Source organism: Acipenser ruthenus, chromosome 25 (genome assembly GCF_902713425.1).
Source record: "Acipenser ruthenus chromosome 25, fAciRut3.2 maternal haplotype, whole genome shotgun sequence".
Classification (NCBI taxonomy): domain Eukaryota; kingdom Metazoa; phylum Chordata; class Actinopteri; order Acipenseriformes; family Acipenseridae; genus Acipenser; species Acipenser ruthenus.
The window spans coordinates 3014269-3040839 of record NC_081213.1 but is presented as its reverse complement, the minus strand read 5'-3'; the positions used below and the strand labels follow the sequence as shown (position 1 = coordinate 3040839).

Sequence of the window (26571 nt, the reverse complement as noted above, 5' to 3'; positions counted from 1 at the left end):
TGGTGAAATCCCAGTCTTTTCATCTCAACTGCGTTCAGCAGGCTTTTAAATCTCTTTCCCAAAGCAGTGACATTTCCGCTGAAAGCTGGGGTCAGCATTCAGGTACTTGGAAACCCACTCCTTCCCTTACAATGGCAAATTCTTACAGATAAATGGAGTTATTCACTAGGTGCAGCAGCTGGTGCGATTTCGAGAAAAAAATAAACATTTCCTTCAAATATTTTGATTGGCAAATGGACAACGACAATACTGAGCACAGATTACCAGTTTATGGAAAAGCGCTGGGCGGACCTCAGCGTGGTACCTCGTTTAAAAATGAACACGTTCACTGTGCCAAACTCCTGCTCACCATATATATTTTAAAACCTGCAATAGCACGCACAGAAAATGATGCTGCAGACCTTCATTCACACCTTCTTTGGTGCTACAATACAGCCTGCGCATGCTTATCAGTCTCTGGTGCAATTTAATAATTAGCATTTTGTGTGTATCACTCCTCAAAATGAACTTGGTTCCCAGAGGTGTCAAACCTCCTTATCAATATCCGCATTTCAGCTGAAAATAACTATTATTGGTTTCACCCTCATGACTGTGTGAAAACTAAGTTTTAATTTACCGGTAATTATCGCTTGAAAATCTGCATGAGACAAACTTTTAATTAACCATGTCATTTAAAAAATGTGTTCAGAATGCTAAGCTGAGCATTTCCTGTTGAAGAATCTTTTCGGCATCAAATAGACTGAGAGACGTTAAGAGAACAGAGAACATATTTTAGTAGCTTTGGGTTCGCTGTGCACCGGAAATAGTAACATGGACCTAAAAAAAGTGTATGAAAAATGTAATAATACTCCAATTGCCATATATTTTCCTCTAGAGGAATTATCACTTTTTGACATCACTACTGTGGTATTATCACTTTTTTTTTCCGACTGGTTCAGGATGCAAATATAGCCTTCCTCCATGTATTTTATATATATATATATATATATATATATATATATATATATATATATATATACACAAAATAGTCACAACTTGTGAGTTTATGTGTAAGGCCTCTCTTCAAGAAATATTTGATAGGGTTGGAGAAATGGTGCAGGATGTGTTGAAGCTCGCATAAGCTGTATCTGAGGAACTGAAATAAATCATTTGAATATTTCAACACACATTTATATATATATATATATATATATATATATATATATATAACAGAATAAGTAATATTTCCCATGAATGGAATGAGTTTCTGAACACGCAATAAAAATAGTGACTCAGAGCTTCTCTTTTTACTAATACAGTGATGTTTAGTAAAGCTGAAACCAGGAAGGTTTATTTCAAAACCTCAGTACATACAGAAACACAGTCCTGTCATTTGAAATTTGAAACAGCACTGGGCCCATATCCTTTTAACCTTGCAGCCCCACACAAATACATACTTCTTGGCAGAAACTTGCAAGCTGTAGCCAACAGGAATGCATAACGGCTGGTTCGCTGCACCTCTATCTGGCATGTTGTGGCCCCTAAACCACTCTGTGGCTTTGGCTGTGAATAGCAGACACTGCTATTGAAATGAATCAGAACGCCTATAAGTGCTTTGCGCTGTGGCTTGCTGCACTGCAGAGAACAATAAGAGCCGGATGAACAAGGTGCTACAAATGAAACACAGTTTATACACCCCCCTGAGTGTTAAGGACTATGGGCCCTATTCACAACTTCACAACTTCACAACTTATGAAGTTGCTGGCGTCTATACACATATATATATATATATAGAGAGAGAGAGAGAGAGAGAGAGAGAGAGAGAGAGAGAGAGAGAGAGAGAGAGAGAGAGAGAGAGAGAGAGAGAGAGAGAGAGAGAGAGAGAGAGAGAGAGAGAGACCCATTTTACAAAATGACTTCTGTCATACACTATACTATTTCTAACTGTATAATCTGTTTTAAGGATCTGTTATTCAAACAAGCTTATCAGCTGAATCTAGAAAACCGTATTGTGTTAACAATCTTGGGTCTTCAATGCCAAATCTTCTAATACATTTTAAATAGCCTATTTTGGATCAGTGATGGAATATGCAGTGCAGCTATTACACTGCTTATCTTTTAAGAAGTAACCCTTAAAAAGTTTCAGGCCCGAGAGACGCCACTGACAGCTCCAGGAAATGCGTTGCAAGTGTGTTTATAAATCATGTCATTACTGTGACACTGTTTATATGGCATGTGCAAATGTCCCCAAATTTAACTCAAGAGAACAGCTGTTTCTAGCAAATGGCTTATCCCAGGTTTATCTCTTTGTGCACTGTGTATTCCGGAACAGAATCTTTCCGTGAAGATGTTACTTAGTTCGCTCGCAGTTCCAATTTGGATGCCAGCAGCCAGCAATCAAACTTGATTTGGAGTGGCTTGGGGGAAATATAACAGTCTGGCGGATAAGACAGCATTGCAAACTTCCAGAAAACAAAGACGTATGTAATATAATCAAGATAGATGGAATATACACAGGTTTTCTACGGTGTAGTAAAGCATGGTAAATCGCCCCTTTTCTCAACATCTAAAAGGCAATGTCCACAATACATGCTTAGCATTTATTGTTTTACTTAGCATTTACTTCAGTTTGGCACCAGTGGAAAACACAGCTTATAAGGTAATTTATTTAGGATCTCTTGCAGCTCTCTAGCTAGTTAACACAATGTTCAGTGTTGTCAGTGTCAATCAAATCCTATTCAATTTTACTTCTATATGCCCGAAAAAAACAACCCTCTAGTTCAAACCCAAATATCATCAATTTTACCCAAAACGGTTTTTATACAAAACCGGACTGGTCTGTTCCTAATTGCAGGCACATGGACTCATACAGTACCCTGGCATCCCACTTATAGCAATAGTCTTAAAATAACAACATAAAAACCTGCAGTCAGGGCAGCACAAATTGATCTTGTCAATGCACGCTTTTGTAATGATAGCTCACGTGAGTGTTGAGACACAGCTTGCAGCATCAGCACACAACAGGCTCTGTGTCATGACAACACAATATTACACACTGTTTAATAAAGTCTGTAAATCGAATGGTAAAGGGAATGTCAAATGACTTATTGCTTATGTTAAAACTCCCATAAATTTTATTAAGTTTTTTTTTTCACTCCCTCATTTAATAGTTTGAGCAATGAATCCCTATGGCAGTTATATAATAACTACAGTCACACCTGATCATTATGAGACTGAGGTTGGCATTGCTGAACTGTAATTAAAGAAGCTTACTGGTGGTTAAGTGTATTAAGGGCTAGATTCTCAAAGCTCTTTATTTCCAAATTGTTATCAGCGCATTTTTTTTTTGCAGAAAGGAAAAAAAAAAAAAGCTTCCAATAAATATAGCAAACAGAAAAATATAAAACAACACAGACATTTAATTTAGGAGTCTGCAAATAGCCTTAACATGTTTCTTATTTGTTTGAGAATTGAAATTGTTATAAATACTGCAGCTTTGAAAATATAGCCCTTAAAGCTTTCAACTTGTAATTATGAATAAAAAACACAATTTGTTTATTGGATTCTTTAAGAAATACTAAAATAAACAAACATTCAACGACAATTGTCATTAAGATATTAATTTCGGTATTGACGATATATTTAATAATACGAAAACAAACCAGTCTTTAGGCAACTTTTTTATGTTTATATAAAGTTGTGTGTACAGAACCCTTTAAGACGGGGCACCTAAATTAATTCAAGGTTCAAAGGGGTTAACAGCTGTAACCCTATCAAATACAAAATCAACCACATCGCCTCTGTCTGAACAACATATAAATAGAGAAGGTGGCTAAAAAAAATGCTTGTTTATGAGGCACAGTTTTTAATGATTATTTTCTAATTGCCCATAAGTGATTTCAGGTATGTGGTTTTGGGTTTGTATTTTCCCCCCAACTAGAGCTTAATTCCTTTGCCAAACTCATACTGTACAATCCACACAAACCACAAGCTGTCTCGCTCCTGATTGCTTCAGGGGCTTATTATGGTCTAACCAACTTTGAATGTAGTTTTGTCTGTTTAATAAGTATTTGTCATAATATAAGTGTTTTTACTAATGCCTCAGCAGCCTAATAAAACATAACTTCAGAAATAATTATTTCCCTCCAGGCTCAAAGTACTGGTGCTGATCCTACTGTTTACCTATGGGCTGGGTTTAATGAGATTATTGAAACTAATTTCAAATTAAATAAGATTCTGTGATACCTGATTAAATTTTAGCCATACAGAATATAGAGTTTCATGTAAATCGTTTTTTTCGGGGCTTCAGCTATGCTGCATGAAATGACTTTCATTTCCAAAATGTTTGGACGTTTTTTTGGTGTGTAAACGCTACTTGTAAAAACGCATTGAGACGTTGTTTCAAATAGGTGTGATAAATATGTTCATTTGGAGGGTGTGTAGGTAATTAACCCCCCCCCCCAGCCCCCAAAACGACGAGCCTGGGAGTGTATTACTGTCAGCAGAAACAGAGGTGTTTAGCTGGAGTTTAACAGCGAGACGTCTCGTCAGAGTAAATCTGTCTGAAAGTGTGTGTCTAAGGACATTTCATCCAGCGTTACATCATCGAACTCGACAGGCTGGTGCTGTATTGAGAAATCCTTTTTCCATGAAAGTGTGAGATGAAAATGAGAACCACAAGTGAATCGGATACATGTATGATCAGAGAAAAGCAGTGTATGTTGACGATTGTGCTTGGGTGAAAGAAAAGCCTGTGTAAGTGACAGCGACACCACACAGGCCGAGTAGGATGCGACATTTACACACACACGACTTACTGAGAAAAGTGATGACTATGGAGAACCAATCGACACTGGCTGATAGTGGGTTATATGCATGGGTTGTAAGTTATCTTCAGACACTTTACTACAATGCTGGATTTACAGTACACAGAACATCTGCATCCCATCCAATCAGAGGGAAGTGTGAATTCAGCATATATAATACAATTGAGAATTCTTAATGAACAATTAATCAATCACTAATCAAGATCTTTCTACCCTTTATCCGAGATCCCTCATACAATACTTACGTGACTTGGAATATTATTAAAAAAATAATAATAACAATAATAGTTAACGATGGTAAAAAGATCTATACAGTATACGTGATGTGCTCCAAATGGAAACACAGCCCATTCAGTCCTGAACCAGCCCGATTCCTTAGTAACACCATGTACCTTGTATCTGGGACTGTGCCTGAGCGCTATAGTGGCCCGCAGGGTTGAGGGAGGGTCTGGGGTTGGTGTTGCTGGGTCCGACTCGCATGGCTGTCCTCTGGTATCGCTCCAGCTCGCTGAGCCTGTCTGAGAACAGCGTGGGCTTCTGCTGCTCTTCCAGCTTCTGCCGGTGCCCTGCGAGACAAGAACCACAACGTGAGCTCATGTGCAGCGTGAAGGCTGTCTCTTACAGTTATGAGAGATGTCATCTACTAAATTATTTCTGCTATGATAACAAACACCCTACATTCGCTGTATCAACTTAATGTAAACCCCCCAGAACATGAAGACTGTATAGGTATGGCCAAAAGTTTTGCATCACCTAGAATTTTAGAGTTAATTCATAGGGTGACACAAAACTTTTGGCCATAGCTGTACTATTAAACATAAAAAGTGCTGCCGTTGTTTTAACTTTATTATTGGGTCAGATGTTTTATGCCTGGGGTGACATCTATACGCGGGACAATATGGAACTTTGACTAATCGGTAACAGTGATTGGTTGATTTCTCATACAGTATGTGACTTATAATACACATTACAGAAACACTGCTAATATGAAAACTTAAATCCTCCCAAAAAGCAAAAATTGAAACCTGAGTGCTGTGTTTCTGAGAATTCTTCTGTATCATTAAAGGATCACGTCACAGCACGTGCATTGATGGCATACATGTGTACTCTGTAGTACATCTTTTTCCTGGGTGTCTGAAGTGTGTGTGTGCAAAGTGGTAGCTCTGAAACAGCACAGATATATTGTGTGTTTTTTATTCATTGTGCAGGCCTGATCGTAAGCCACAGATCTGTGCAGTGTGATTACAGTTCCACATTTACCACTGAGAACAATTTCTGGAAGATTTGGGGATTTCCAACCACTGCCTGAATGGTTAGTCTGAGATGTTGCAGGCCTTTGATGTTTGCTACTTTAACTGTCTGAAGTGGGTTTCATTCATCTTAATTAACCTAAAGGACATTTTTTTTTTACAAAACTTTTAAAATTACTTTGATTTAAATCTCTCCAATTTAAATGGATTTGTGTTCAAAGTGAACTTCATAAAGGTAAAAAGTGTTTGAAAATTCCAATGTGGATGATCCTTAGCCCCTTTTCTTTTTTAAATGCACAGTTTTATCTAGACTACTGTATATATTTTTAGAAGATTAACTCTAGGGTCTACTAAATAGATCCTCCCTGGCATGTTTAATACTTTCACAGACAACAATACATTTCAGAGACAGGTATTGTAAAGGGTGTTAGTTTTCATAACCCTGCTGCACAAACAGCCATGTTTTAATGACTTAAACGCTGTAGGTATTTAAACCTGCTTTAGATCAATGGGGGTTTGGGCAAGTTAAAATGCAAGGGATTTTCTTCTGGGATAACACTGGATAAAGTGAGACGTATTCAAAAAACATTATTTTTTAGGTACTTGTATTGCATGCCTGTGCATTTAATGGTATGTTAGAGTTTTAGGGAAAAAAAAAAAAAAACAGTCTGTTCAAGCAATCATTCCTAGGCAGGTTTTGACAGTAGCACATGCCTGCAGGATTTTAATATCTTGGCATTGTCTTAATCAGAAAGGTTACTGCGGGTTAGTGTTGAGGACTCAGGATCTGCTGACAGCTCAACGCAAACCAGTGTAGAATTAAACCTGTTTGTTTAAATTCAGCTTTTATAGCCTACCGCTTTTCAATGTACAAACAGCCTTGAATAAAATACAATAGACTATGTTTAAGATAAGGCGTCCTATACTTAGCCTGATTCTCCTGATGCTGTATAGATCCTTTAGAAAACCTCTTGATTTTTAGCAAATGTATTTGAGAAGGTTTTATAAAGGCAACTATTGTACTAGAAACACATCCTAATTTCGAGGAAAGCCCCTGACCCAGCAGAGACATGAATGGGACAGAGCCCAGTGGTGTCAGAAATGTGAGTCCCTAGGCATTTTTACTCATCTGATTATTGAAGCAAACCAATTCTGCTAGCTAAATAAATAAAGAAAGAAATGATACAGTGCTATCAAATGCATGAAGACACTGATAAAGACGTCTCGTCAGATTTGATCAAGATTCTTTTTGGTACTGATACTTTATAACGCTGCAGTCGGGAGCCATAGTTAAGACACTTTTCTATTTTACAAGACTGCAAGCGGAATGGAATTATGGGGCAAACGAGAGCAATGACCATTCTGGGTACTCTAGCACTGTACGGTCTCCAGTTCATTCTAGTTAGAACCCACACAGTTTAACTCTTCTTTGCAAATGTGTACAGGGAGACCAGAACAACGAAGCACGATTAAAGTCTCTGCTGCTGTTACGTCTCAGCGATCAAGTGATCCTGCGACAGGCTGAAGGAAGCTTTCTTATACCTTGGGCTCATTAATCTGGATGTCAAAAATGGAAAAACTGGAAAGTGTTTTAAACTACAACCAGAAAAGTGCATCTGAGTTTAAAAGAGCATACGGTATGCCTAAAGGATTTCTGCATTTCCTGTGTAAGATTTTTTTTTTTTTTTACTCCCCAGTCCAAAGCCATTCCAAGACTAACTTGAACATAAAGAGCAAGTAGCTGTTTTTTTTTTTAATTAATCTGTTATGGTGCGTTGACAAGGCGTTCAGGAGCTGCTCTTCAGTTCTAGTAGGCTGGATCAGTCAAGGTTTCTTTACATTAGTACCTGCCAGCACTTTTTAGTGCACAGCAGTTTGCTGCCAGCAAAACCAAAAGACCCTTTGGCTGATCTACTGACAACTAGAACTGAATAGCAGCTCCTGAACTCACAATCAAAGCAACTTAACACAGCATGTGTAATTGTAATAGGAACTGCTCGGAACGATTGCAAACATCAGAAAATGGTAAAGGGACAGTAAAATAAAAAATAAAAATCAAAGAAAATCTCATTTGAATCTACGCACTCTTCCAGACTTGTCAGCACATATAACAATCTCTTTAGCTAGAATGAAACCTGATTGGATCTTGGATTATTCTGAACTTTATTAAGTGCTGCTTTGTCTTGTGCTCTTGGAGTTAATGCAGAACCGGAAGCCTCAAGATTCAGTAAAAATAGCCAAATACTTTTTTTTTTCCTCTTCTAGCACCTAACAAAGTCGGCCACAGATAGCTCATTATTCAAATGTTTGAAGTTGGCTTGCTTACGCCATTCGGAAAGAGAGCCAGTCACGCCAAGTCTTGGCGTTGGCTCCCTCCACAGCTCCTTAAGACACTGCCGCTACTGTCTTTCCCTGCAACCTTAAAGAGAAAAGGAAACTGCTGAGAAGCCTCTAAGCTTGTGCGTTCTGTCAAAAGATTTATGCTCTCCCAAACAACTGGAGGAAAATAATATTCCGGAAAAAAAGAAAAGTTGATAATTTATATAGTTTTTTAGCCCGTGGTGGTCTGTGATGAATTGGCTGGCTCAAAAGGGATGAAAGTAAATATCCCTCTAGTAGGAAATAGGCTGGACAGCAGCCAATTGGCAGAATGGGGGAGACATGCTGCACTTACAGTGGATTTGGATTGCCTTAAGTCAGAACAGTGGGAGAAATGTTCATTATGTGAGTCTGGTGTTCATTATCGAGATTGAAGTTACTATTACACCAGTAATCAGAAATCTTTTTTTTTTCATAATATTTTGTAACTATTTCCCTTCTGGTTCCTCCCCCCTCCCCCCTCCCCCCTCCCCATCCTCTGCTTGCTCCACTTTAACAGCTACAGCAGAGGACTGACTGACAGTAATTCATGGCTTCTTTTATTCAGCCTATGAGCTATAAATATTTCCGTCTGGTCATCATTTAAACTGGCTCGGCAACATAACTATCTATGTCTGCGTAATCAAAACACAAAAGTATTTGTGCTTCTTTTATCCTGTGACAGTTTAAAAACGAACCTGATCTTCCTATTAAACTCGCCCTTTGAAGTGAAGGCACTGGGGCTCTCCATAGACATATCTTTGGATCTGCTCAATGCACCAACCGTTTTACATCGCTGGACAGTTGGCAATTGCTTTGCCTGGTACCAGTTTTTATTTCCACTGCTTACAAAAGTGGAATAAGACATATTATTGTGTTACATACTTGGTAGGCAACATTGCAGATGGCTATTGCAGCCCTTATAAAAGTTTACCATGGTAAAAGAAAAAGCATAGTGAAAGCAGGGTAAAGCATAGGTAAAGAATAGCGAGCATTGTAGCATTGTAAAAGCATTGTAAAACTGCAAAGATACTGCGGTAAACTTTTATAAAGGAGCTGATGCAGCTTCTAGTAGGGTTGGCCCATAATGACATTTTCAGTTATTCATTATTTTTAAATTGTCTTCCCCCTCTGGTTAGCGCACACTGTACACATACAAGAATGAAAGCGAGTGGGGAAAACTGTGTACCCTACAAACTTGTGTCATAAAATAAGCCAATAGAAATACAGTGCAAGTGAACACAACATATAGGGTAACAAAATGTAAGACAGGTATGACACACCAGATCACAGCACCCAGGGTTGACCTAGATCCAAATTTTGGCCAAGGAGCTGTTGACATAAGCAGATCTGATGATATTGGTATAGAGCACGGGCTAAGTTTAGCTCAGCCATGGTTTTGTATTGGAATGTTTCCGGTTGTCCCCTATGACTGTAATTGCATGCATTTATTACATCCTTAAAATGCTAAAGTGCCTTTTCTCAAGCCTCACGTTCAGCCTTCAGTGTTTACTGTACTGCCTGTCTTATTTAAACATTCTGGTGAAGTCGCAGCGAATGTTTCTGTGAATGATTTTGGGAATGTTGTCCTTCCTTTCCGACACGCACGCAAACACCCAAACAATTCACATTTAGCCTGCTTTTGCTAATTCAGTTTGTGCTCATTTTTTGGGAAATTCCTGTGGTCGCTGTAGCTAAATTCGCCTGTTTGACATTAAAAAAAACCCCTGTTTTCTCCACATTAATGGCTAATAACCACGTTTTATACAGCTACTGACAGCAATCCGGGTCAGTCACGTGTCCTCCAGTGAAAAGACAGCCTGTGCTCGAGATAAGGTGGCAGCTTTCAGGATGCATGAGTTTACTTTTTATACTTACGTTACAGGGCAGGAAGTGGGTTTTTAGCAGCAGTTTATATAGCAAGGCACAAACTGACAAGGGAGGCTGACAAAGGAGACTGACTGCACCAAAAATACCTCATAACTTTAAAATGTGTGAGAAACACACCTCCCTTCCTGTGAAGAACAATTAATATGCCTAAGATGAAGGCACGTAGGTTAGTGGTTAAAGGTTAGGACTAGGGGTCTGGGCTTACAATAGTGAAGTACAGTGTTCAGCAGACATCTCAGCAGCAATAGTAGCAAGGCTGTGGAAAACATGTGTGTATGTGAGATGAATCAGACAGTTTAGCTTCACCCGTCGCTATAGGCTAATTGTGTAGCTACAGAAAAAATAAAGCTAGGAGATGACATTTTAAAAGACTGTTTTCTTTTTCTTTGTAATTTTCTTTCCTATAAGACAGTTTGCACTGGAAGCCAGGATAATTGTCCTCACATCCACTTTCACAGCAGACTATGGAAACCTGACTATTGCTTTGTATTTCCACCCACGATCATTTGGATAACCCCCCCCCCCCCCCCCCCCCCTCACTGCTTTACAGAGCTCTGGCTTTCAAACTAGGCTGTAGAGAAGTCTGCTATCTCACATGCCCAGCAAAGTAGCTCTAGAAGTGGCAAGGATCTAATGAATGGGGTTCATGGGCATTTGGACAGCGAACAAAGAAATGCTAATAAAAAACGGGTTTTAATGTAGTTAATTATACAGAAGAATGGTTAGGCAGGCCATCTAATAAAATGCACCTGTGTATACTGCTCCCTGTTTGATTCTTTCTTCTGTAGCTTCTTAATGCAGAGTAAGCCATGCAAAGAGCATATTTATTCAGTAGGTGGCAATGACAGCTTCTCACTAAAGCAAGACTGGTTCTGATTGATGACTGGTCGTTATGCAAGACTTCCCTTCTTGGAATTATTTTTAACTTTACAAAAACGGCACATATTCCCTAAAAAAAAGTTTATTTTTTATTTTTTATTTTTAAAGGTGCATTATACCTTTTATTTCCAGTCAAAGTTTAATTTTCATTATCAGCGGACCAGGTGAGCACACAGCAGCCACTAGGAAGATAAAAGTTCTTGAGCACAATTTTATCTGTCAGCTCTTTCAACGCTGCAGTCCTTTATACAGATCTAGGAAAGATAACACCACACTATGTCCGTTTGTATTTATTCATAAAGCATTAGTTCTCCTAGGATAGTCTTTCTGTAACCCTCCTCTTATCCACCACAAACAACGGCACCAGTCCAGTCCTTCAAGGGTTAAAATAATTTTTCTTTGTCTACGATACTCTATATAGGGGTGCTAGATTTGGAAGACACGACAAAATATATATATTTTTTTTATCTTATCTGCTAAGCAGACTTGTAAGTACTGTACAGTAATAATTGTATACAAAAAAAAAACATCTTGATAAAAGGACTTGACTGAACAAGTCTGATATCTTTTTTTCTTTTTGTCTAGCACTGACGTCAATTAATTTTTATTGTAAGTGAAATCATAGAGTAAAGGTGTAATCATTGTATATTATTCAGAAGATTAGAAAATAAACACCACATTGCAGTAAAACGCTTGTTAATGAATGAGCTGCAGACTATTCTTGTTCCTTTTGTCATCTCTCGGTGTAGGAGCACAAACATGTTTCCCTGGAGGGTGGCAGAGTGGGGTGGGAGGGGGGAGGGGGGGGCGACAAGGTTGTTTTTCAGTGTGTCTTGGCTCGAGTGCAGAAGACATACTATTGCAAAGTCTCCAAGACAGCTGACTTGGCTCCAAACAGAGACAGCCTGTTTCACTAAAGTGACAGATTATATTAAAGAAATAACCTGCACTCTAAATGTTATGGTAACACAGAGGAACGTGGTTTGAGGTGCTCAGGTTAGCTTTGCAAGGTTTAGGGCACATAACCTAAAGAGAGAGGCATGTTTAATGTTGTTACGGTGCAGTAGTGCTGCACTTCAGACCATCTCCTACCAAGTCAATTGCAATGATTACTTCTGACAACAACTGCAGTAATAGCTTTGCACACAGCTTTTCAAAAGTGTCAAAGAAGCCAACCTTGCATAGTCAGCTGGCAGTTGCTTCTCTCGCAGCTGTTGTTTGTTTTGTCTTTTTTTTTTTTTTTTAAACAATAATAAAGATGGAATCCTCGGGTAAATCATGCATTCAGAGGTAAAGCTATAAGCGACATCATTGACCAGTTTCTTCTAATCTGATCTTTTTCATAGCTAACTACAAAGATGGCTTTTGGAGCTTCTTCTAAACACCTCTGCCAAACTGATTTGACAATTCTTCCTTCTGAAGCTGCTTGTCAAAACTTTAAGGTACGTACAACCACTGCCACAGACGCACTTGCAAATCTTGAGGTTACTAACAAGGCCTCCAAGCATGCCGGCACAGCTACGTTCCACCCTTACACGGCTGCAGAATTAAAACCCATTCCAAATGGCACCCTTCCTCTGTTGCTCTTTTTCTCCTTGCAAAATCCAGAGTTTATTATCAGAGCCCCGCTCAGGAGAAAAAAAAAACTCACGCACCATTTATTTTTCTAAAACGGGATCGCAGAGTTTATTAAATTACTTTAAAACAGCTTAATAGGTTCCTTTTCTCAGAGACCGTGTAAATAAGGAAGTACATAAGTATACAAAGCATGCATTTAGTGCCTTCAATTGTTGAGTAAACAGGAAAAATGTTTAGTAATGTAGGGCTTAAATTGACCATGCTTTTGTTTTTAAGAAAAACATTCTGATCTGATTAATCCAAACTTGATGTAAAAACATGGTTATCTATCACAATGGGCCTACTGTATGCATTTTCATAGCTGTAAACAAGAGCGCTTTGAGTATCCCAAACTGTAAATATCCAAGCTTGGTAATGCAGTAATGTACACATAAAGATCTACTAATCTTCACCACTGTCAAACAACATTCTGGGTAAGTTCTACTGTAAAAAGACGGTTTCCGGGCCAGTTTACGAATGGAGCGTTTTAGGACCCTGTCATAAAATCTCCGATCTATACAAAGATGTGTTTATTTAAAAGCATTTGATCAGAAATATGTGTGCTTTTTGCGATCGTTTTAGAGAGAGCACATTTACAGACCTTAACAACGGTGGAGCGTTTACAGTAACTCAATGCCTTCACCACAAAGTATTCTCATATGACTACATTTTCAGATAATAATCTTATTTATTATCTATATGCCTTCATTCAGTTGCTCTGTTAAACTGTTTGTATCTATCTATACATTATCTCTATCTATCTATCTATCTATCTATCTATCTATCTATCTATCTATATATATATAAATATATATATAGAGAGAGAGAGAGAGAGAGAGAGAGAGAGAGGATAGATAGATAGATAGATAGATAGATAGATAGATAGATAGATAGATAGATAGATAGATAGATAGATAGATAGATAGATATGAACCTACATGTTAAAGCTTTCTGATCTAGGCCTTGGGTTATTTTTATATTTACTGAAGCTTTAAGATGTATACTAAATATTTCAGCACCCACAGTAATGTTTCCCCTAAACAAGCAACACACCATACTTCCTTTGCATACTTTTATAATATAAGGCTACGACTATTAATGCCCTACAAAGCAAAGCCCACAGTACTTATAGCTGGTTGTTGTTAGTCAGCTGTAGAGTGAGTGCTCATTTTCACAGAGCTGTTCATCTGAAGTAACACATTAACGCTCCAACATTTTCAAATAAGACGATAAGATGTTTGCATTTTGTTTAAGTTGCCTCATTCATTCCCTTAATGTCCTGACGGGGCTGGAAATGACAGAGAAAGAGACAGCGCTATCACGTAATCCTTGGGATTTGAGACACTCTGTTTTTCTGCCTTTTTTCTGTCTAATTTGCTGTGTTTTTACAAGGGCTTAGTTCAGGACTACGACCTGAATAACTGAGCTGACACAAAGGGGGCTCTACCAGCACTCCTGTTTGCTGTCTGGATTGAACAGACCTAGGCCCGGGGCACAGACTCCCCAGGTAGATTGTCTGGTATGAAGCCAGCGTTCGAAAGAAAACTCGCACAATACAGCGGGGGCCTGACAAGGAGCTGTGTGCACTGTCAACATGACAGGAGCAGCAGAACTAGCACATCGACTTCAGAGGAGGCTTATGAACGCAAACATAAATGCTGTTTGTGGGGTGTGTTCAAGTGTTCTAAACAGTGACGAACTGTAAATGGAATTACTTTATTAATTACTATCTGAGCCTCTTGACCGCATTTCTGTCTTTAAAAGTAAGTAAAGTAAGTTTGGTCCTGCCTTAAAGTTATTTTTAAACGGGGGAGGGGGGGGCGGTATTTAGAACCAGCATGGGTTAGGACCCTGTATATTTAAATTTTGATTTCTTATTGTGTTTTAAATTACACGCTTGGAAAGGCCAACAGAGACCAAGAGATAAATTATACAATAAGCAGGTTGCCAAACTCAAAGTGTGTGTGCTAGAGCCATGTGAGAGCAGAAACTTAAAAAAGAAAATCAAAACACTCAGATCCTGCCGAAGGAGTATGAAAGCATTATTTGTCACGTGTTCTTATTGTTTCTGTCTTAATATTACAAAGAGTATCAGCGTTGGTATAACGTTTATTTTGGATACCATTGTAATCTGCCTATCTTGGAATCTGTGCTCCACAGGGGCTCACCAGATATACTTTTGTGCATTCCTGTGTTTATCAAATGCCAATATTTGCTCGGTTTCTAATCAGAGAAATGAAGCATGACCGAGAAGTTGGCTGCCCAGGGTTTACTTTTTCCATTTTTCATTTTTCATAAAGTATCCTGTGAAATGTCAACGTCTCAATTACCGTTCTTAGAAAAGACTGGAAAGCGAAGCACAAAGAGTATTTCTTTACTGTTTTTTTGTTTGTTTGTTTGTTTTTGCTAATAGTTAATATCAGTCATATTATATTGTTTACTTTAGTGAGGCAATCAGTGTCATTAAAAAAAAACTGAAATTTCTTTGTGCAGTTATTTGCATAAAAGGTACAGCCAGCTTGGTACATGCAAATTAAAGAAACCAAGCACTTCTATGGCAGACAACTGGATAGAAAAAAATAAAATGATTCTGAACACAGTGGTTAATAAAAAAAATTAAAAAAAAGGGTCCTGGTTTTTATATTGTATGTCAAACTGGCTATTACAGTCTGGGAGAACAAGAAAAATAATAATACAGTATCTGTGCAAGTTACTCCCTGAGTTGAATGAATTGCCACAATTTGTCAGCGTAAGCATGAGAGATGCCGGACGTCTTTTTAATTGTTTCTATGTAAGCTTGTGAGGCTTATAACTTCTTAAAACCCTTTGGATTGATCAATCAGTGGAGAGGGAAGGAAAGAGATGTTTATAACAAACCCCCTCCCGCTGGGCTATGAATCAATCTAGAAGCATCTGTGTTATTTTGCCACGGAAGTTGCACCTTTCCAGATTTTCTTTTTGCGGTTTTATATACTACGTTGTGTGTTATGTTTGTGCTTCTCTATGAAAATATCTTGCACGCATTATTTATTCTTTACTTTCTCCAAACTGGCTTGCATTTCCTATGGCAGTGTTTGCAATGTGGTTTCCAATGCCTTGACTGGCTACAGCTGGAGGTGAGATACACTCCAGCTCTTACTTTCAACATACATACAGCACACACTGTATACATATTTTAAAAAAGGGGCATTATCATATTCCAACATTGACATTTTAGGTTTTGGAAGTGATTTCCAGTGAGCAGTAAGATTTCACAATAAAATATATATATTTTAAAACAACTCACAGAGTTACAGTATAGAGCTCGCCTCCAAAGCCTGCTTCCATTCCCTGGATCCAGCTCCACTGGTAGCCCGAATTACACAGCCCATTAAACTGCAAGTCTCACCAGACATACACTCTACAGAACAGTACTGCTTAAATTTCTCTACAATTTCTAGAAGACTAAACAAATACATAAACAGGCTGGGTTTTCCATTTCTTCTTATTAAGCAGTGTTGTAAATGCCCCCTCATTTAAGTTAAATTACTGATTTTTATGGACATGCGACGTGTAGTTTTATTATCACTTAACAGTAAAATATGAACACTATATTTGGGAAACCACTTCTCTTTTGGTTCTATTCCAATATGCTTTCAAATCAGTACCACAAATCTTGTGTTTAAACTTATTTTCGCTACAAGGGACAAGTTAGTCAGGTTTTCCAACTGTACCTGTAAACTTGCCAAAACTGACTTTGCAATTATGCAAATCAGTGCCTGAGGAAAATAAAGCTTGGATCAATAATATTTTGAAATATTACCAGTAATAGGGAGAAACCTGACGTCCCTGTTATATATGAGTCTGTTGAGAATATATGCAAATATATAACAATGTTTTCCACGTAAATGACTCATTTAATTGTCAGGATTTAATTGTTCAACTGTGCTATATGTTATAAGTCGTTTAGTATTCAAGGTTTTCTTCCACAATTGTTTGTGAGAATAAACCAACATAAAAGTTACTCACCCTAATTTAACAAACAGACCGGTCAACCGAACACTTGGAATTGGAAACAGAGGTCCTGACTCATGTTCCTTATATTCCTATGTGTTGGTGTCATCCGAATAGCTTTTAAACCTCCAAGAACTTTTTTGAACTGTCATCAACATTCTGTCATAAAATAAATGAATAAACGGAAGACCAAAAAACTGTATTTAAACAACAATGTATAAAATATATACTAGAAATAAAGTGAGCATTTTACTCTAAGCCTGGGTGAATTAGTGTTAGCTATAGAGTTTGGGATAGGATTTCACAGTAATTAGCATGGAAATCGCTAGGTATACATTAAGGCTCATCAGACATGCAGAGGGACAGCATGTTTAATTCATGCTGCCTTCCATGGTTATTTAAAAGGAAGGCACTTATTACAAAGTGTTTGCATGAATGTTTTGTCAGTCAGGTGTTGTAAACACGAGAGTGTTCAGAACGACAGTACTGGGATTAATAAACCTTGTCTTCATAAATCAAATAAGTTAAATACTGACAAAAGACCAAACTCACTGCATTTAATCAGGAAATGTGAGTCGACGCTTATGGCTTCCTGTTTGCACAAGATGTCAGCTCTCTGCACAGAGAGTAATGTTTAATTGAGTCCCAAACGACAGAAAGAGAATCACTCACAAGCGATTACAGATCTGTAAGCGTTAAATGAGTCTTTTAGATACAAACAAACAAACATAACTGTGTTGCTGATTTGTAATTATAATAAATCAGTCTTGAAAATAGCGCAGTTAAAAAATATTTGTGTTTTTATATCTCTATATGGTTTACTGATAAGTGGAAATGGCAGAGGTCAGTTACAAGCCCTCAAGTGAGGTTTATCTTGAAAAGATATACAAATGATTCTGATTCTTGATTTGAGTGTTTGCTTATAGTTTTGAACCTGACAATGTTGTACTAGTACTATCTTCTAAGCTTGTGAAACATTTCATTATTTTACATGTTGCTAAAGGCATAACTCTGGGGGTCTCAAACACCCACTTCTAGCAGTATGTAGTTTTATTTACTATTTGTCAAACAGATTCCTTATAGCTAGTTTATCTCCCTTCTTTTTCAAAGGTATACATTGCTTTCAGAATCCAGCCCAGAAATACAATCGCACAAAGATTATACAACTTATGCTGGCTAGAGAATATATTCAATAACTTTCAAGCAAAAAAAAAAAAGAACAGCTTTTTCACCTTCACAGAATGCTATTCCTTTAACATGGAGAAAACTCCCTGGGGAACAATGCACCTCCTCTTTGATGCAGTAAGTTAGTGAACTGTGGACTGTAACAACACTTCTAAAAGTGTCCCATAGTAAAAGCACAGCAAAGTGTAATAAGGCATAGTGAAAGCACGGTAAAGGTGGAGCCCAGAGAGGTATGGTAAAGCATTTTGGCAAATCATAATAAGGTATGGTAAACCCACAGTGTTACAATGGGGGAAAAGCATGCAAAATGACCATGGTAAACTTTTATAAGGGTACCTATTTAATACACTTTTCACAGGCATCCCCGCATGTCAGTGTTTTACAAAGGCAATGTAGTAAATGCTGGTACTTACGTCTTGGCTCTCTCGGCCCATCGACTGTCACTTTTATGGCCCTGTGATACGTAGCGACCTGAGGGGGGCTTGTGAACACTGTGATCGTGAGAGAGAAGCTTTTACCTGAATAAAAGAAATGTAGACTTTTAGGCAACTTCTTACTGCTTCATTCTATGCATATATATATATATATATACACACACATACACACACACACACACACACACACACACACACAAACACAAACACGCACACACACACGCAATTACATAGAGAAGGTTTCTTCAGCTAACCACAACTTTCCACATTTCCATTTGATCTATCTCTTGTATCTATCTCATGTTTATTTGTAAATCAGAAACGAGAGCAAGGAATTAGAAATTGTATTTTAGGTACACATTAAGTACCCCAAGGGCTAAATTATCAAATTCTATTTACTCCAAATCGTCATTAGCACTTTTTTTTGGTCTGAAAGAATAAAAAAAAAAAAAAAAACATTATTTGTATTTCTAAAACGAGTAATAAACTATTTTGGACTCATCCCTAAGTCCATTAAATTAAATGTCAGTGTTGTTTTATTTCTGGATTGGTGGCTTTATTGGGTGTGTCTCCACTACATACAAAACTCATGCTAATCACAATTTGGAGTCAATGGTTATGAGAATCTAGCCCCAGATGTCTCAGAACAGACTGAAATGCAAAAAGCAACACTTCAGGTGTTAAATATTTTAGGGCAGTTTTGATGGAGACATAAATATTAAACCAAAAATTTCCCAGAAACATCATCTGAAACAAATAAAATGAACAAAGAGTTTAAACTAACTAAACATCTGCTTTCAGGAATAGACTGGCAGGCTGAATATAAAAAGTGTCAGTTAAAAAATAAAAATGCAGACCATGGGTTAATATAAAATAACTAATCTAATATTTTTCAAGATCTAATGTTGCATTTTTGCAAAAGGAATGTCCTGGAGGAAGTTGAAAAAAAATATCCTAACAGGATAATTAAGTACAGAAATGAAAGGTAATTTTAATTCATCGAGGAATCCATTTTCCATTCATCAACCTGCAACTAGTTAAGCGTGACATTTAAAAGAAATATTTAACTTGGGATGCAGGCCAAGGGGGGGGGGGGGGGGGTAAAGGAAAACAAAGGAGCAAAAGGAATGTAAACTATTTGAGTTTGCATGAAGAGATGAGCCAGTAAACATGCATTGCCTAATATTTGAACCCTGAATATTCAGGATTTAAATCAATAGAACAAAAATACAAATAAATATGTTTGTTTTTTTTAAAAAAGACAACAAACTACGCAATGACTTTCTGGACACCCACTTCCTATACACAGATATCATTCAATGCTTTTAGACAGTTCTTTGATGTGCGGGGAGGGGGGGGTGGGGGGGGGCATAGCTCCTGTTTTTGATATCTCATATATTTTGCTAAATGTGCTTTGGAATTCTACGATTTGATTATACATATGTATTAATTTGGTTTTTGTTTTTTGGTTTTTGTTTTTTGGTTTTTGTTTTTCTAGGCCCAATAACAGTGTGCCTACTGTTCACACATATCCACCACAAACCGGCGCTGAGCGAGGCATTTGGCGTCGGTTTATGCAAAAGAAAGATGTCAACCCAATATTTTGTTGTTATTTATTTGGACCATTTCAACAACCTTCAGGCATTTGACTTCCAATGATGCTCGTAATAAGCTTAGGTTAGAGAGTCGTGCAAATAAATCACGCAAATGCTTCAAGCTCAACTGCAAACATTTTTTTCCACCCCAATTTACATCACACAGACAGCATTTAAAACATTTATGGTAAAGCCTGTCATTCGGTATTTGGAAATGCTCAGTTGAAGCTTTTTTGACTTTACAGGTATTTCCATATACGGGGTTTAAACTGTCATTAAAGAAGTATTATTATTATTATAGCAGTTTCCTGACAATGTGTTCAATCAATCAATCAATCAATCAATCAATCTATATAAAGACTGATTATTGAACACATTGTCAAGAAACCGTTATAATAATAATAATACTTCTTTTTTTATTTTCATTTTCTTACCCACTAGATTTTTAAATAGCTATTTAATATCCATTTATAAAATGTAAATATGCTTAATTATGTGTTTAAGTGGCTAATCTTACCTAAATTAACTTCAATTGAAGTAGCTCAAGATTAGTTATAATCGGGATCCGTGAAACCAACAGTACAGCGTGCAGGTGCCTGTATATATATATATATATATATATATATATATATATATATATATATATATAGATAGATAGATAGATAGATAGATAGATAGATAGATAGATAGATTGAGTTTTGAAGGCGGGCACCACAACGTATGCAATGCGTGCTTATACAGACACAGGTGTCGCTGTCTACTGTACTTACCTTGAACGCTTATTTAAGACATCAATCGAAATTTCATACGCATGTAGAGTCAGATATTGAGGCGCGCCACACTTAGCGACAGCACCGGTGTTTTTTTTTTTTTTTTTTTTTAACCTTCACCTACCTCTTCCACTCCGTCCAACGAATCTGAGGTCGTTGAACCGAGCCACTTGGTTTTTCATGACGGCTGAAGCGTTTCTGAGTTCTCCGGAATAATTCTCATCATTTCCTGCCATGACTGTGACCAGACTTCCATCAGGGACTTCTCCGAGAGCTACCACCTGCAGGCACATATTCACACGCGCGAAGTCAGCAAACCACGACATCATACTCCGTCTTTAACGAGCCCCCCTTATCAATGCACCACTGCTCTCAAAGCATAAATAAGAGTACAAGTCGGGAAACGTTTTATTATTATTATTATTATTATTATTATTATTATTATTATTATTATTATTAAGCCTAATATTTGTCACAAAGCGGCACACTTGCTTTGACCATTTTTAAATACCTGTGCATTACTGTGCCAGGTTGACAACGCGTTGCGCCATTAACTTTCGATATATTACATATTTAAGAAAATAAAAACTGTAATGATGGACCATAAGGTTATAAATATACAAATGGTGAAAAAAGAATAGCAACTACAGGCATATAATGACCTAGAATACCCCATAACGTTTTTTTGTTTTACTTTGTCAGTCAAATAAATGTACTAAATGTTGGGAATTTAAAATCGTCTTATACTAAACACCTATTGCCCAAAATGAAAAAGCCACTGTTCACTTTATAGTTTTTATTTTCATTAGTTAGATGTTTGTGTCAACTGAATAAAATAAATACTGAAATACTGTTTTTTTTTTTTTTTGAACCTGGTAAACTGTACTTTTTGTGAGCCACGTTAATTCTGCAGGCATTACCAGCAAAGACGATATTAATCCGTATATATAAATATTATTACATACGCTGTGCTGTGTTGTATAATAAAGGGAAGCATTCTATCGCCAGGACGTTCTATAAATATAACAAAGGCCCCTTTATCATTACAAGTTGATGTCTAGCGCGAGACCGCAGTCAAAGTCTTAACGCTAATTTTACCCACACACCATAATCCACATTGACCAACACCGCTGCCCGCATAATACATGATACCCACTTGTCCATAACGTAAACAATGATTAATACGGGTTAAAAATGCATACCTGCAACGTTTCTTATAAAATAGAAAAAGGAACACGATAATAATGATGTAAAGTGAATTGCATTGTTACATTTTATATTTTCTTAAAGCACTTGCGGTATTTCTGTTGAATGCCAACCAACATTAATGCCAATTACGTGGGAGCATAAGTAATGGATTCAAATGGTTGGTTACAAGTTTTAAATAGCCAAATAATTCAAATGAAGCCTTTGACCACTGCTGCTTCTTTTTTTAATACAGTATTAGAACTGATATTTTGAGTAGTAGGTCTACTCTATTATATTACATAGAGCGACAGTCTTTTCATCTTAATAGAATCTAATTTCATTTTAACAGAAATTTTTGCTTAGCCTTTGCTAATTAACTAATAATTTAGAAGAACGAAAACCCCAGTCCTTTATTTCTTAAAGACATTAAATATAATACATATTCTAAATATTCATAACTAGATTAGATACTTTCTAAACCGAACTATGCACTCTTAGAACACATGTGGTAAATGTAACACAGTTCTGAGTTCATACAGGGACAACACAATTTTGTGTTGGAATTAACAAACCACAACACAGTAAGGTGTCTTTTTGTCTGTGTGGCCAAATACAGTATTGTGTAAGAAAAGCACATTTTTTGTGTTGTCCCTGTATGAACTTAGAACTGTGTTACGTTTAACACATTTCTTCTACTACGAGTGTGTGTACTACAAAAATAGACTTGTTTTTTTCTGCATGTTTGTTTTGTTTTGTTTTGTTTTTGGCACCAGCGTAACTGGTTTTTTGTTTAATAATATCATGTGAAAATCAAAAGCATATAATTACAAGTATTGGTATTGTTTGATATATATATATATATATATATATATATATATATATATATATATATAGAGAGAGAGAGAGAGAGAGAGAGAGAGAGTATATTATAATATTATGTAATACCATACATAATATTATAATAATTCTCCTTCAGTACATTACACAAAAACACAATACCCATTACATTATTTTATGCAAATCTATATCTAAAGATGCACCACGCATAAGCACCGTGCTCATAAAATGCACATATTAAATGAAAATATTATTAATAGTACATACATGGTATTATGTGTAAATGATATATTTCTTCAAAATACCAACTGCACACCAATGCATCAATTACATAACTTTGTATTTCAAATCATGCCAACGCATGGCTAGGTTTCTTATAAATAGCCTGTAATAACACTCGACTTTTTATGGAACTTTAAAGACACATAACCGCACATAAAAATACTGTAACCCTTAAAAGTTTAATTCCTTACCTTGAAAGCCACGGGCAGAGTTTTGTTACATCTCCAGTGCGAAGGAAGCACAGAACAAAGGAAGTTTGGGCTGTCTGTCCGAACCAATTCACCGGCGTGATCTGACAAAACATCCACGACAGACCGTGTCTCAAGTCGAGTCCTACCCGGGCCGGAGGTGCCCATCGGCCCGGTACTTTCTCCCATCTTGCTGCACGGGAACGAAGTCGAAGGTGGTGTGAACCTTCTGCTGGTAGTCGGGTCTACGGGAATACGCATCACAACACCCGGGTCAGAGTTGCACAACAACACGGTTATGTTTTTGGTGGGGGTTGTTTCTTGTTTAAAATACAAAAGGTTTCTTGGTTTGTTTTTTAAAGTACAACCAGTTTTTCCCCCCAAAAAAGATTATTTACATGAAGGTCTTGCAGTGGATCAATGTACCGCAGTCAACTTGTGATCAATGCAGTCCTGAGCCGTTTGCGCTCTCCCTCTCTCACCAGATGTCCTCTGTGTGACAAAGTGTTAATAGCACAAATGCTTCCTTTAAAAATAAAAAAAAAATAAAAAAAAGTATGCTTGCGGGTGCTACACTGCAACACAGAGTTCAGGATGTAACTGCAAGCTACGTGACGCTTTTGGAGTTTTGCTTCAGCTAGCAAAACCACAAAAGTCACAGAGTCTTTTATTCTCACAAGCTTGCTATGCAAAACAGTTGGCCACTTTCGATACTGCACCTGATGGCTTACTCACTGTAACGTTACAATTTTTTTTTTTTTTTTTAATTCAGGAGTTAATTTTATCCGACTTTTACAATTAACCAGACTACCAATAACCGGATTACTAATTTTCAGTTCTATTAAAAAAAAACACGAATTCCTGTATCAAACCAATATACTGTTATACTAGTAGTATAGTTTGAGCTGCATAATAAATTATCTAACTTCTTTTTTTTAACATAATGTACAATTGATTGTATTGTCTATAATATTTCTATTCACGAATTCAGCAATGGCGTAAAGATGCCGCGGTAGCTCAGGTGGGTGAATCTTGATTATTCTAGTGTGGCCAAGTGCAAACGTCCCGACTTCCAGCACAGCACGCTTTGGATGAGTATCAAGTCCATCCAGCCTCGTCTAGATTGCCGTTTTCAAGCAGTAGTTGTGCAACACGTATCTCTGAATAGGAACCGCGGAAGAATCATGTTGCAAATAGAAGTTTTTTTCTTCTTCTTCTGTATACAAATGTTGGCAGCCGCTGGTAGCTTTCTTATCAGATTGTGGCGAGATACGCACAAAAATAACTCGACGTGTTACCGTCTTTTTTTTATCCGAAGATAAAGCCTTTAAAAAAAAAACATACGTGTTCCTTAATCTTGTAGTAGGCAGTGCAATCCCCCTAAGTTTAACCACGGGAGTTAAGGACCAACGTGCTCCTCTTTCAAAACAGCACAACTCTGCTACAAGGAAAAGTGCAGCAATATTATTTACTCAAGTCGGTTTGGAGACTGGAGGATGAATGACTCTAATTTGCACCAATGAACAAAATGGGTAGGGCCTAAGGCGACCAATCAATCGCAGCGGAACACGTCCTGGTGGCAGAACGTCTGATAATGCGCTTCATAAAGCGGTATGCGCATAACGTTTTTAAAAGTTTATGTTTTTGTATGAGATCCCCCCCTAGCCTTTTAGAATACATTTAAAACAAAGCGACATTCTCTCGTGATTGTGCTACGTAAGCACTCGCATGTAAAAAAGCTCTTAGAAGGAAGAACTACGCATGTTTCTGCACAAAAAGCAGAACTAACATTAAAACTAAGTAGCCCACTGATATGCCATTAGAGTTTCATTGTATGCTTATCACACGTCACGCTTTTTATGATTGCATTTTCAGAATACCAGGGAAGACGACCACACTATTTAAAGAAGTGAAAGTGCTACTGCAAAAGGCCTATATTAGACATTTTATTTAACTTCTTTATTTTCTTGGGTTTTGTCCGCAGTCTGATACTAAAACCAATATCGTTTAATGTATATTCGCAGTATGCATTTGTTGTATGTTTTAATGTAAGGCAAACGACAAAGCAGCGAGAGCCTTGAGTTACATCGTCTATGGAAATGCGTTTATTGAACTGATGAAAACAATTGCATTTTTCATTTTATTGTGACGATTATTATCGTTTATTTAACGAAATTAAACCCGGAAACTAGGTTAAATGGTCTTTGCATGGCGGAAGAGGAAATGAATTATTAAAACCACAATTTCCATCATTTATTTATGAAAAAATGAAAAGTTGTCATGTGGTATTTTGAGCCGATATGCAGAATTCTAGAAGCGACTTGAGTATGAGGGTTAATAATAAACAACGCATACAAACGGCTAATGTTATGCTCACCGGTTCTTAGTTAAATAAATATTATACAACTATTAAGAATCGACTTCTACACAATCAATGCGTAAAATTAAGTTGACATAAAAAAAAAATACATTTCAATTATTTGGTTTAAAATGAAGTCAGTTTTAAAAATATATAGGGTTAATATTAATAAAAGTAACCGTTTTTTAAGAGCTAAAAAAATAACATGTGCATGGATCTGATCGATGTTAAAAATAGTGTAATTGTTAGTGGTTGGTCTAAAAAAAAATATCATATTTCCTTACTGCGGATGTGGAATCGATTACATACTGTTTATTCTTTCTAGACATGTAAAATAAATTCTGAAGTGATGAAATAATTGGATTAGAATAAAACCCACGAGCAAATGAAGAATCGCAGCCCACTCTGAGCTCAATCCGGCTGTGAGAACATTTAAAATGAGTTAGAACCGCAAGTAACGTTGTGCACATTCTACACTTCGCTTCTTCACTGGAGATGTGTTGATAGAGAGATAGATAGATAGAGAGATAGAGAGGTAGAGAGATAGATAGATAGATATGTATTTGATAAATGCGAGATCGCTATATAGGCTATTGCTCAACAGTGGTATCTGTTATTTAGCCTGCAGCTAAACAACACATTGTAAATGAAAGCTCAGATTTTGAATATATACAGTAACGTTATCGTGGCTTATTATTATTATTATTATTATTATTATTATTATTATTATTATTATTATTATTATTATTATTATTTACAACAGTAGTAGTAGTAGCAGTAGTAGTATCAAAGATGCATGCAACGTTGTGTGCAACATTTTATATAGCAATAATGTACGACCCACATAACGTTATTTTCTGTTTTTTTAAATTTCTTTTTTTCATTTCATTAATAATAATGTGTGAAGACTGCTGCCGCACTGCATGCATTTTCAGTAGACC

At 37.0% G+C, this 26571-nt stretch overlaps 1 protein-coding gene across 3 annotated transcripts in view; it reads right to left on the bottom strand.

The window, feature by feature from the left end:
• The window catches only part of LOC117414011 (runt-related transcription factor 3-like), a 66529-nt gene that overhangs the window by 10408 nt on the left and 29550 nt on the right, over positions 1-26571 (bottom strand). For 2 of the 3 annotated variants that reach the window (XM_058999857.1, XM_058999856.1), the window contains exons 3-6: positions 23275-23516; positions 20901-21057; positions 18391-18495; positions 5198-5371 (exon numbers count right to left, since the gene is read on the bottom strand). In XM_058999857.1, coding sequence (XP_058855840.1) covers positions 5198-5371; positions 18391-18495; positions 20901-21057; positions 23275-23516 — 678 coding nt within the window. Of the gene's footprint in view, positions 1-5197; positions 5372-18390; positions 18496-20900; positions 21058-23274; positions 24743-26571 lie in introns of those variants that run through there. The other variant, XM_058999858.1, reaches the window with a different exon arrangement.